We start from the raw sequence: 13,854 nt of genomic DNA, 5'->3' as shown, positions 1-13,854 counted from the left end.
ACATGCTTTTGGGGGACTTGATGTTTGTTTTTGCAAACTTCAGTCGGGTTTGGATGTTTTTCTTTGTAAGAAAAGGTTTCCGTCTTGCCACCCTACCCCATAGCCCATTTATATGAAGAATACGGGAGATATTTGTCACATGTAGCACACAGCCAGTACTTGCCAGAAATTCCTGCAGCACCTTTAATGTTGCTGTAGGCCTCTTGGAAGCCTCCCTGACCAGTTTTCTTCTCATCTTTTCATCAATTTTGGAGGGACGTCCAGGTCTTTGTAACGTCTCTGTTGTGCCATATTTTCTCCACTTGATGATGACTGTCTTCACTGTGTTCCATGGTATATCTAATGCTTTGGAAATTCTTTTGTACCGTTCTCCTGACTGATATCTTTCAACAATGTGATCCCTCTGATGCTTTGGAAGCTCTCTGTGGACCATGGCTTTGGCTCTGTAGGTGTGCACACATATGGAACCAGGTTATTGTAAGGTTTTTATTTTTCATTTTTCCCCCTCAAAGATTTCAGTTTGTTTTTCAGTTGAATTGTTCACATTATAGGTCACATTAAAAGTGTAAAACATTCTGACATTATTTATCTTTGTCTCATTCTTTTACATCAGAAGAACCTGGCATTGTCACTGGGCTGTGTAGACTTTTTCTATCTATTGCACATACACCACTATGGAGAGCCATAACAAACAAACACATCAAACCATGGAAAGATGATGAGCAAGGGATCTAGAACATAGGATTCTAATCTTATGAAGCACAAGTGTACCAGAATCAATGCTCTGATTTATTGGGATATAATTCACAAGAAGGGAATGTGGTAGGTTCTAGCAGACTACAGTACAATTGGATCCTGGTCTGGCTGGTTCCAGTGGACTACATTATGACTGGATCCTGGTCTGGCTGGTTCTAGTGGACTACATTATGACTGGATCCTGGTCTGGCTGGTTCTAGTGGACTGCAATATGACTGGATTCTGGTCTGGCTGGTTCTAGTGGACAACAGAATGACTGGATACTGTTCTGGCTGGTCCTAATGGACTATAGTATGACTGGACCCTGGTCTGGGTGATTCCAGTGGACTACAGTATGACTCGATCCTGGTCTGGGTGGTTCCAGTGGACTACAATATGAATGGATCCTGGTCTGGGTGGTTCCAGTGGACTACAATATGAATGGATCCTGGTCTGGGTGGTTTTAATGGACTACAGTATGACTGGATCCTGGTCTGGCTGGTTCTAATGGACTACAGTATGACTGGATCCTGGTCTGGCTGGTTCTAATGGACTACAGTATGACTGGATCCTGGTCTGGCTGGTTCTAATGGACTACAGTATGACTGGATCCTGGTCTGGCTGGTTCTAATGGACTACAGTATGACTGGATCCTGGTCTGGCTGGTTCTAGTGGACTACAAAATGACTGGATCCTGGTATGGGTGGTACTAGTGGACTACAGTATGACTGGATCCTGGTCTGACTAGTTCTAGTAGCCTGCAGTATGACTGTGTTTCATAGGTTGGGTTTGTTCCACGGGCATTTCTGGATCGTTTTTTTGGCCTCAACAGATTAGCTCCAAGGGCAATTCACTGGGCTCCTATTACACCTCCCTGTAGTCTGGGCCCCTGCCTGTCCCTGTGGAGCGAGGAGGGACAGGTGGACGGCAGAAGGAGATACATTCTTACCCCTGTAATCAGGGGAAAGACAAAAAGGAAACCATGGAAAAGCTTCCAATAACAGTCATCCTCTGACAGTTAAACACAATGAGGATGGCTTAGGGATGCCAGAGGAAAGATGAAGAAAAACACTATCTGTAATGCATAAGCTGTGTATTGGACATCTGTGACAGTGAGGATCCCCCTCTACTTTTCTTTGAGGTGTAATAAATAAAACTTAATCCCCAAAGAAGAGGCAATCCAGAGGTTGTTAAATGTATTCTGTTACAAAGGATGGAACGTTTCTGGAGACACTGCAAAATTAGGAGTAGAAATGCCCTATAATACAGGGTAACACAAACCTGAATGACGTCTCTGCAGCAACATCAAAGTCCCAATATCACATATGTTTAGATGGCCATCAAACTGAGGGATATAGCCAACCTTTCTGTTAGACGGTTGCACATTTAACAGGCCCTGCACATCCATCAATGGTAATGGGAAACAGTGGGCAAGATGTGTTGTGGGAATCCGCCGTCTTTGAGATGGAAATACCGCCCAGAGCTGAAAGACCCAGAGAAACAGGTGTCCAAGGAAGTACGCTAATGTGTGAATGGGAGGGGCGGGGGGGGGGACTATAGAGATCACATATCCCTTTATCCAGCGGTCGCGGCCATTTCTGTTCTGGTGTCAGGCTCTTTCACGTCACACAATCCACGTAATTTAACAGGAATCAGGCAAAACTATTACTACAAGACTATCACATTTTATTGATGGAAATTTGATTGGTTTGGTACAGAACCAGCAAGAAGATACAGATGGCCATGTATAGAGGCCACCCTAAGGCCAGGTATTTCAGCGTTTAAGGTGACAAAGAGACAATATTCATTCAGATAATATTCCAGCAACAGAGAACCTCCCCCAAAGTGCTTCTTCTGTAACAGTTCCAGAAAGTGGTCAAAGCTGGAAGAGATCCATCCACACTTTGAGTGGTTCTAGAAATATGACCCAGGATCAAAACCCAGGATAATGAGCACACTGCAATAGGATGGGACTAATGCTAGTTTGCTGTTCATAAGAGTTCCATGGCACCACCTATAATGTGAAGCAGTGAAAGCTGTTGTTCTTTCTCCATATCGGTCTTATTGCTGTCAGTGTTAGGAAACATAGCCGTCACAGGAACAAACACTAACATTAATGTACATTACAATTCTTTTGAAAGGCTAGATCAGGTACAAAGTGCTTAATCTTAAAAGAAATATAAATTTAGCCTAAGGTTTTAGGACATCTGAAAGTGTGAAAAACCATAAATCTTTAAAGAAAAAATAATTTTAACATACATACAATTTTTATATAGTTCAAATAAATGGTCTTGAGAAACTTATGAGTTTCTGATGAATACATAAAGCAATACATACAGAGTAAAAAAAAACAGACACAAATAGCTTATACCTTGATCAAGGCTGAGTAAGACCATCTAATGGTGTTCTCTGGCTGTAGAACCACAACACATTTTCCCAACTACACACAATGAGAAATAATTCAGATGGTATATACTTTATAACATAAAGAAATGTCTAATCATAAAATCAACAATCTTTGGTCCAGTGATAGTAATTGTCCTGCAGAAGCAAATTTCCTTAAACTATAACGTTACAAAGGACAAACAGATATTTGGTTTTCCCTCCAGCTGGTCCTTAATTGGTTGGAGCAAAATTATCCTGTGCTGCCCTCTAGTGTTCATCAACATTAACTACGACCAATGAGTGAATGACAATTGCTTTAACCTTTTTTTTTCTCAGGGAGCCTATGTAATTCAAGTCATTATGTTCTGTACTATTGACACTCCCTGTGCCTGAGAACATCATCTAACAATGCTAAATTGGTGTGTTGACAAGGTAGTGTCATACCACAGTTAGCACGGAAGACAGACATTGTGCACCCAGATTAGGGGAGCAGGCCCCAGATGCCTGGCTAGTTATCTCCCCTGATCTTCAATTGCTCAACATATAGTAAACCGATGTGGTTCAGTTAAGCAGCGGGCTGAACACTCTGCCCAAGTGTCTGTCCACATGTATGTGCTGTACTCTCCCTATGGAAAGGAACTCTGCCAGGTCCCATACAGGCGGGAAAAACAACAACCCTATGGTTTCTAGTTCTGTAGTGGCTGCCAGGGTTCAATGGAAGGTGCAGCAGAGATTCCCAGTCTTTTTTAGCGTTATGCTGCCGAGGCATTGTACTATGATGGACATCGTTAGCGAGGACGTGTAGAGCGGTCTGGCCCGGACGTCTGGGTCAGAACAGTAACCTGGCCGGCTACAGGTAGGTGTCCTGCTCTGTGCTGCTCAGACTCTGATTAGACTGTTGCAGGGGAGTGTCTTTGAGGAGGGGCGACGGCTCGCTGGCTTCAGGTGAGGGTTTGGCCACTTCTGACGCCGTCGAGCTGCCCTTCTTCCCAAGCTTCTCCTCTTCGGTCTTTCTCCTCCCCTTGCCCTCCTCCCAGACCACCTCACCAGCCTTCTTGGTTTCCACGGACGGCTGGACTATGATGGTGGGGTTCTGTCTCAGGTCCTGGCGACTGGGTGGCTCGGCGGCCATGATGGCCTTGGCGCCGTGCATCCTGGGAGGGGACTTACAGTGCAACTCACCCCGCGCCTCCTTCCATCGGCGCAGCTGGGCCAAGTGCTCCTTCTCAATGTCTTGCTCGGACACGGGCAGCTCTATAACCTGGGACAGAGCAGAAAGGGTTAACCCCAGGGTTCATCGGGACAAGGCAACAGACATCATGACTAATATCAGCGTTTGTTTAATTCACCACAAGGTGGCAGCAGAGTCTTTGTTCATACCAAGCCTGTTCCAGAGTTTGACATCTGTGCCTCTATTTGTGTGTGGTTGTACAAGACAGTACCTCATGCACTAGGAAGCCCTCTTGCATGTAGCGTGAGTCTATTGTCTTCAGCAGCTCCATGGTCTCATATTGGCCCTGACATGTCTTCAGCTTGTCCTGGGAACCCAGCATGCACTTCAACAGTACCAGACCCACCCGGAAGATGATCTTCACCCCTGGAGGAGAAGACAAACCAGCCAGTCAGCAGAAGTAACCGAATCATACTTGTCATGGTGTCAGTGTATGTTTGTGTGCATATTCTGTTCAGATTTTGATGGGTTTTCTGGTGTGTGCCCGCATGAGAAGGGTACTGGGAGGAAATGGACCTGGGAGGAACTGCTTGAGAAGAAATAACCCTGACCTTAATCCTACACTAAAACAGCTAATATGCAGTTAGCTATGCAAAGTCGGCTAATTTGCTATAAAAGAGAAGTTTAATAATTGTACATTTATCATGGCAACACATGGATATTCCAATTTGATTGGTTGACTTTGAAGAACGGGTGGGCTTTAACCTGGGTAGTGTCTCTTCGACATCAGAAACGGTGCCTCCCAGGCACATTTTATTGCACCTCTTCCTGCACAATGTGCCTGCACACAGCTCTGTCTCACGACCATCCATCTTAGGGCTCTCAGACAGACTAAAAATCAATCTAGTCCAGTGTGCTTTCTGGGCCACGTCTCACCCTCACAGAGGAACATGTCCCAGACACGTAGCACCGAGGCCCAGGGCAGGGTGCGGGAGAAGGCACACATGAACCACTCCGTCATGTACAGGATGGGCTCCATCTTGTGCTTCTTCAGGTGGCGGTGGGCTACAGGGGAGACGCGTTTCAGCAGAGCATACAGGATCTCCCCGTCCAGCTGGATGGCCTCCTGCAGGAGCACATAGGAACGACGGTCAGGACAGAGGGGAGGGAGAGACGACGTCAGAACGGACTCCTTCCTTCTGTTAAATCTAATAGTGTCATTATCCATCCCACAATACCTGGTCCTCCCCCCAGGGTCATTACATCATTAGCTGGCGGGACAGCTGGAGGGCATAACGACATGAGCGGTCTGCATTAAACAACATTGTCAAGAACACTGGGCAGCTTTTCTTCTCTGGGACACTGCTGGTCCACACAACAGGAATGCTAAATGAATGGTTAACTGGTTTTTAGTGTCCGCTGAGCTTGGAGATTATTAGTGCTGCCAATGAAAACCCCTCAATAAACTGTATCCTGTATACTTGGCCTTTGAACCCCAGTATAATAATTCCACCCCCTGTTGCACCAACAGTCAGCAGATTGTCTTTGACATGTGACTGTGGTTCCTAGTATTCTCTGGATTCCAGCAGAGTGTAAGTGTGGTATGTTGGTGGCCCTTCTCACCAGGCCTGCACTGTAGTATCCAGGAAGGTACTTCTCACAGATCTGCACCAGACACCAGAATGCATCCTGTTAATGAAGCACAAATGACACAAGCAGGCCTTTGGTTTGATTGACAGACTTCTATACAGGGATGTTGCGGCTAACGGTATGCTACAGACGGATGTTGCGGCTAACGGTATGCTACAGACGGATGTTGCGGCTACTGGATGTTGCGGCTACTGGATGTTGCGGCTACTGGATGTTGCGGCTACTGGATGTTGCGGCTACTGGATGTTGCGGCTAATGGATGTTGCGGCTAATGGATGTTGCGGCTAATGGATGTTGCGGCTAATGGATGTTGCGGCTAATGGATGTTGCGGCCAACAGTATCCTCTACATGGATGGAGTCTGGGAGGACTGACCTCAGCAGGCATGTGCATTAGCAGCACAGCAGCAATGGGAGCTTGTGCCTGGCAGTACCCCTCTTCAGGCCGGTGCAGAGTGTAGGCCTTCAGGACACGGAACAAATCCTGTTGCCTGCAAACACAAACACTTTTTTACAATCCTTTGTGAGGATCGAAACGATGACTCACATATATCCCTGTACCCCAGTGTTAACATTCACCCTAACTAACCCGTAACTCCAAAACAGCGTTGGTTACATTGTCCTTATTTTACCGTACAAGTAGAGTAAAACAAGGAGACAAAACGTGCACTGAGACGGAGAACGGCTCCATGCCAGAAGACCCCCTCACCCATGGCCTCCTCTAGCCACAAACATCTCATGGAAGGGGAACTGTCTGTGGAGGTCTCTCTCTATCACATCCACCCATTTAGGATCTCCTGCCTGAGCGTCCAGGTCCTGAAACACAGTTCACCACAATTCGCCTGCTTTACAGCCTTAAAATAGGAGTGCGTTTCTGACTGTGCAGGGGCGTTAGCAACTGACCTCAAACTTTCCCTTGTGTTGTTCCCTCTTCACCTTCCCTCCAGACAGGTAGAGCCACGCCCGGCCTCGCAGAGAGGGGGGTACGCCCTTCTGACATCGCAGCTTCAGCTGGGGGGGTTGGGAGTTAGAGCACCCGTTACAGACAGTTACTGTGCCGCCTGTTTAAAAAAATCACTGGGAATGCCAATCAGCGTAGTAAAACATCAAGCAAGGTATTTTGTTTTACTGTGTTCAATTTCTTTCACAATTTCTGACCTTAGGACTTATCTCCTGGCTGGGTTTTTCTATTTATGTGTGGTAACATATCAACTCAGAGTTACACATTGAAGAACAGGTGGGACACTACTGAATAGGAAGACTGGGACACACTGTAGGGACTGGACTGCGACCTGACTAGGGCACCCAAACGAGTATACAGGCACCCAAACGAGTGAAATGGGTGGCACATGACAGCTTGCAAGGTTAACATGCTTCCTATATGTGTAATTCTTGATAATAACAAGATCTGAAGGTTATTATCAGGCTGCCAGGAATTTGTTGATCTCAGCCAGTGGATGTTTGACTGACAGACCTTCTTGTGCCTCTTGGCCATCCACTTGTCCCAGTTGTTGAGCATGTCCAGCCATTTAACCTCCCTCTGTCTCAGCACCTCAGGAGGGACGTCTTCAGCTCTGTGGATGTCAGGTACAGAGTCAGGGTCACTGTACAGCTACAGACCTCACTCTAACCAAACACCTAGGGATTTATTACCTGAACCCAGAGAAATGAAGAGTCTGAGGGCAGGGGAGGGGGAGGGGGAGGAAAAGAAAAACAGGAAGAGCCAATCCTGACATAGGAAGTTGACTTGGAGGAAGACAAAAATGCAAGCAGCTTCCTTTAGCTTCTGAAAATAATTTGCCAGAACAGCCTATAGTGTTCCTGTCAGAAAACGTCAGCCGTAATATTGTAGAACTCTTCAAAACCAGCATAAACAGATGGAAGGTTAAGAGCCAAGGAAAATGGCCACCATTGTAGCTCCTCTCCAGATGATGATGACAGCTCCAGGGGACTGATGGACCCCTTCCTCGGTATAGAAGGCTGTGAATGGAGGCCATAGCAGCATGAGTTGAGGGCGGTTCAAAGGGAGCCTAAAGAGGCTATGAGTGTCTCTGAAAAAGACCATCTGTAATCCATCCAGCTGACTGACACACCCATCACACTGGGTCCACTGTAGTTCAATCACCCAAGGGGATGGGGGAAGAGGGCTGTTAATTGCAACACCGTGACACAGTACTTTTGGCAGCCATTTCAGATGGCCTATCCCTTTTATCAGAGATTAATGAAACTAGGCTGCGTTCAGGTTACATGTATGAAAAACCCTAAGAAGACACCCAGGATGTAGACTGAAATAAAAGCGTACAAGGCATTATAAACCAGACCAATGAATGACACTGAACAGTGTGCTGTTACAGTAATAGCAATAGCATTCAGTCCAATATGTGTACAAACAGCAGTGTTCTAAAATATCACTGAAAAAGTAGTTTTTCTTCTGGGGGCATTGGTGTCACAGCAACAATATCACGAAGGGGCGCTGCCTTTGAGTAATAGGGTTTCTTTCTGATTTAATGGAGCCAGACAACACACAAAACAGAGGCTTAGTAATACAAGACTCTTTTATAGACATGTTTAAACTAACAAGCTCTGACAAGACTGGTTTATGTTCTGATTTATTCAAATGTTATGGAGACTGGGAGGAGGTCATTAGCCTACATGCCAAAACAAAATGTATGTCTAGACTGCATTTTAAACTCCTGCAGGTCAGATGATATGATACGGGGCCCAAAACCCCCAAAATGAAAGCTGTGTAACAGCAGTGCCTCACAACAAGCACTTCACAAGCTAGACAAATAGCAGGGCTGAGTGTAGCACAGACAGACAGACAGACAGGCAGACATTGATTGGCATTAGCCTGGCTGGATTAGTGCAGACTATTAGATTACAGGTATACTGGGTTAAATCGGGATCTCAGGAACCACTGGGTAAACAAAGACAGGTGTAGTCAAAATACTATCAAAATGAGCACACAGTCTAACACAGGAGACCAGACAGAGCAGAGGGCAGGGATAGGGTGAGCAGTTCCCACAGGGGAAGCCTTCTCATAAGCTCCTACAGCTAACTGGAGCCTTGGATAATGGTGAATGTTGCTATTAAGGCCAGGCCTCCCTTGGAAAAGTGATTTGACAGTAACCCGGAAAAATAAAGCGTAAATAAAGTAAATACATGTCTTTAGTTTGAAAATGTCTAGTCTTTAGTATTTGGAAAATATATTGAACAATTTCATACAATTATTTGCAATAAAATGTAGGCATAACATTCTAGTGTAAACATTTTTAACCACCAATTTAATGAATACCACTGGTGTTTCACATGAGGGTTTCAGCATGAAAACAAGATAATCGTTTCACATACGGTCAGGTGCCGGTCAGTGTTACGGAAAAAGAAATTAGTGGCGGATGGATTAAAAGTTGAGTTAATTCCGCAGAAAAAGTAGTGCTGAATCATGAATACAGTCACAGGTAAATGGACATCAGATAAACCATACTGTTGTTGATAAGATTCTTTATTAATTACGCTATTTTCTGTTAAACCGTATGCTTTATCTCTTAGAAACTCATATTTTTTGTAATTACTTAAACTATGGCAGATTGTAGTAACTTGGTAAATTACTGCTAGCTTTGCAATTTTACTACTGGTGCCCAGCAACCACTAACTGAGGCCCAAACACTGGAGAGAAATGCTATCACAATGGACTGAATGCAGACCAGTAAGAAGGCGTTTACTATGAACAAGGGGTGACACATCAGACCGGTATTCTGTTTTGTAGAGAACCAGCAGCTCACATTGCACTCTGTGGCCAAGGGCCATAACAGTGGGTGGTTCTTTTATAAACTAGAACAAAACAGGACATGATGTTGTGGATTGTCACGGAATGCAATTCATTGAATGGTCCTTTGGAAGAACGATTGACAAATAACTTAACCTAAAGGCATAAGCCTATTTGTGAAATAAGTTACCATATTTGTGGTCTTGTACTTATACTTGTATACTTATACTGTCCCAATATCTGAACAGGGTTTATATACCTTAATAGGCCTGTAGAATACTTTGTTTAGAAATATATTGAACATTTAGCCAAATAAAAGAGTAAATGTTTAAAATATTCAAAATGTTCCCCAATTCATACATTTACATTTCAGTGGTTTATCAGATGCCGTAATTCAGAATGATTTGATCAAGCAATGTTTAGGTTAAAAATGTTTTAACATTAACATAATACTCATATTACAGGAGACGTGGTAAAGCTTTATGTCATAAAATGTTTGTTTTTTGGCACCTACAATGAAATAATACTTCCATGGCCACCAACCGATTAAGATCTATGCATTTGTGCATTTCATTAGCTCCAACCACACAAACTTTTTTGACATAAAACAAAGTAGTGGAACATTGAAAAAATATTGTCAAAATTAGCTAATGCTAGCAATATCTTCCAAAAATAGCTAGCAATGCTTGCAGATGTTAGCCAATTACTGCACTATTCGGGCACAGAAACACAATGCATCATACAAAAGGTGGAGTCAGTTCACACGTGTTGGTTTATGGGGATCACTGGCATGGGAGAGCAGGCCCAAAGTCGAAAGTCTTTTATGATGGTGCAATTTCTGTTGCGGCTATCAAATCACATCTGATAGCTATGAATGCAACCTCACACTAAATCAAGATATTTTGAGAATGTGTGCATGGTAGATTGAAAATTAAAACAACCTAATCTGAAAGTATCAATTGTCCCCAGGTGCTTTAGGCTGATTTCCAAAACATTGCCATATTTTCGTTCATGCCTACAGTTTCTGCCCAGCATCAAGTGCAGAATAGTGAAATGAGAAAACAGGATATATGAGCAAAGGGGCTTTACAATATAGCCTATTCAAAACTATGTTCCCAATTGAACATGCATATTAAACATTATTTCCTTTTTTTGTCTCAGCTGAACCGGATTGTATCAAACAAGACCCAATATTTGCATCCACATTTTTCCAATTATTTTTATAGAGCATATGGTCTTATTCGAAGTACAGCAGAATCATTCAGCCAATCTGTATGCAACAGAGGTTGACGGAAACATTTGGATTTCTGCATTCAGCTCCAAAGACTACAGTGCTCTCTGTTCTTACTGTGGTGGTAATCCGTGCTCCAAAAAAACGAATTGCTCTTGAGGGTATTTGTGCAAATATTGGATTTGCCATTTAGAAATGACAACACTTTTGTGGTCTAGGGTGGTCCAACGTCCTAAGCTGCTCCATCCAATGCACATGACCTGCTGCGCCGCGGGTTTGACTCAGACCTGCTGCGCCGCGGGTTTGACTCGGACCTGCTGTGCTTTCAGCAGAAACACTTTCCTTTGTCTTTCCCCACTTTCCTGTCCAATAAACCATAAAATGCCTACAAATATTTCCTGTAAAGATTTTACTTTTATACTATTTCTGGATACCTAAAGGTAACATGACAAATCAGACTACCATGATGTTCAAATTAAGAACTTGTGTTCAGTATTTTGTCTCATGTCCTTATAAGTAGTTCAAATAATAAGCCATAAGAATTCTACCGTGCTGTTATACAATGCATTACAGAGAAACAACACGCGCCCTACAACGTCATGATAAAATATGATACTACATGATTTAATTAAATGCTGGAATTCATCTAAGCCACAGGAGTTGCTTTTTAGATAGATTACATGGGATTCTGTTCCTTGTTGTGCTTGACTACAGAAAGCAATAGGCTAGTGAACGGACATCAATATGTTCGTGCCCTTTAATTATTGGTTATTTAGTTTACCCATCAACTATTCTAAAGAACAAGGTATAGACTAAGACCAAATACTTCTCCATGGTTCTGACTTGTCTGCTCATTACACATTGCATTGCATTAATCAATAACCCAATACCATAAAAGGATAGTTTGACTTAAAATAAAGTTTGGGTGAAAGTCCATTTTTTCTTGGCTGAATTTAGAACTGTAGAAATATGATGGAAAACTCACAGAAATGGATGGGAAAAAGATGACGTGAGGTAAAAATCATGACTCTTGTCAATGGACGCAGCAAAATATACCTATACTTACTCTACTATTTGTTGCTATGCGTGTAGACCATTTAAGTCAATGTTGTCCTAGGTGTTAGACAGGAATGCAAGTAAATTTAAGACAAAAGAACGTACAACCGACATGTTAATAACAATTTCGTAATCCATGTAACTAGAAGGCCCTTCAGACAACCCCAGTTATATTAGGTTGAACTATCCCTTTATGACAACTTATGACCATTCATTTATCATCTCAGCTACTTTTTGACTAACATTCTAGCACCTTGGATGTTTTTAGCCACATATGTGGTGAACACTCAGTCCTCCCCTCACTATATCGTCAGAAAAGAACATACACTGTCCACTGCTTTTTCTATAGGATGACAGAGCTTCAAACTAAACCTGTGAAGAGTGGGGTAGGAGATAATTCTGGATGCGGCATGTGTTACTAAAGATACCAAAGGACGCTCTTCTCTTCTGACAATAATACGACAGGTCATTGTTAGCAAAGTGACTATTGTGTAACACTGAGGAAGAGGATAAACTGTTTCTGTTTGCCTCGAAGGATCACACTCATTGGTGGACAGCATCCACCTAGTATCAAAAAACAGGGTGAATGAAACGTGTATCGCACAAACGAAAATAACAAACTGAAAATTGTGGTGTGATGTGAGATTACAATGGGGCCAATCAAGTGACTAATCTGTAAGAAAGTAACATGCACTTCACGAATATTTTAATGTAAAATAACTAACAAGCATATACTGTCAACCATAGTTACGGGATTGTTGATGGAAATTATGAACAGATACAGTAACTGCATCATACTTACAATTGTTCTGAATATTTTTGTGCACCGCCAATAAATCCATATTTATCCGTCTGTCTGTCGCTGGTATATCCATTTAGTTCAGAGTCCGAGCCGAAAGAATTGCTTTCTCCTTCTGTAAATGCCAGACTTTCTCTGGTGCCCCTCAAACTTTTACTAGACTGTGCTGACCGAAGACCATTAACGTTGCCTGGTTCAATTCTTGCCATTTAAACCCCTCTCTCTGGCGTCCTTCAACTAATATTAGTCAACTAGCAAAATCTCCCATCATTACATTCAAACGCTAATATTGATGTTAAAACTTAAGCTATTCAACTACAGTGACTAGCTAGCACTGTTATCTAGGTCGTCCATCATGTCTACAGTACTTACGTTAGCATCTTCGCACGAATACCGAGCGACCATTATTGTTAAACGTTACTGTGGGTAACCAAAAACAAAGTCACTCTCTCGTTATATAAATTTCGCTAATTAATCAATAAACTAACGTCGGCAAAAAAGCAAAATTAGAATCAATGAATAGCTATTTAGCAGAAGAAGCTAGCAGGCAGCTTTCTTAACCACAAGTGGTGAGGTTGAAACATGCCCTGATTGAATAATAACGAAACTAGTGTAAGAGACAACACACAAAAACAGTATTCTACCGTAAGCTAGCAAGGTGGTATTGAACGAATTATCGTCAGATAAAACAATTGAAATCCAATGAGCATCAACCACTCACAGGTCTGGAAAGTTGATGTTTCAGAGCGGACTGATTAGAGCGAGACACCGCTGGTTATCCGCTAACTTGCTGGTGTCAGCTGACTGTCAGGTCAGCAAAAAAGACCATGTTCCAGGTTGGCTTTATACATGTTCATAACTGTTTTTATGTACGCCTTATGTATATATGTTATGTATATATGTATACACCACCTATATATATATATATATATATATATATATATATATATATATATATATATATATATATATATATATGTATGTATGTATGTATGTGTGTGTTTGTGTGTGTGTGTATACACATAAACAAATTTTACTCTTAATAAAATATTGAATATATACA

The 13,854-nt window shown here is 42.7% G+C and overlaps 1 protein-coding gene across 1 annotated transcript; it reads right to left on the bottom strand.

Annotated features, from left to right (window-relative positions):
- Positions 1-2,400: 2,400 nt before the first annotated feature.
- tbc1d10ab (TBC1 domain family, member 10Ab) lies at positions 2,401-13,581 on the bottom strand. The gene is made up of 9 exons (XM_010877514.3): positions 12,795-13,581; positions 7,414-7,513; positions 6,843-6,950; positions 6,649-6,755; positions 6,316-6,430; positions 5,915-5,980; positions 5,228-5,417; positions 4,563-4,717; positions 2,401-4,381 (listed from the first exon to the last, which is right to left on the bottom strand). The coding sequence occupies exons 1-9, from the start codon at positions 12,998-13,000 to the stop codon at positions 3,971-3,973; spliced, it is 1,458 nt and encodes a 485-aa protein (XP_010875816.1). The 5' UTR covers positions 13,001-13,581; the 3' UTR covers positions 2,401-3,970.
- Positions 13,582-13,854: the final 273 nt, after the last annotated feature.

This window comes from Esox lucius, chromosome 14 (assembly GCF_011004845.1).
Source record: "Esox lucius isolate fEsoLuc1 chromosome 14, fEsoLuc1.pri, whole genome shotgun sequence".
NCBI lineage: Eukaryota > Metazoa > Chordata > Actinopteri > Esociformes > Esocidae > Esox > Esox lucius.
Note: the sequence above shows the minus strand (reverse complement) of the source record. Positions and strands in the feature narration are given on the sequence as shown.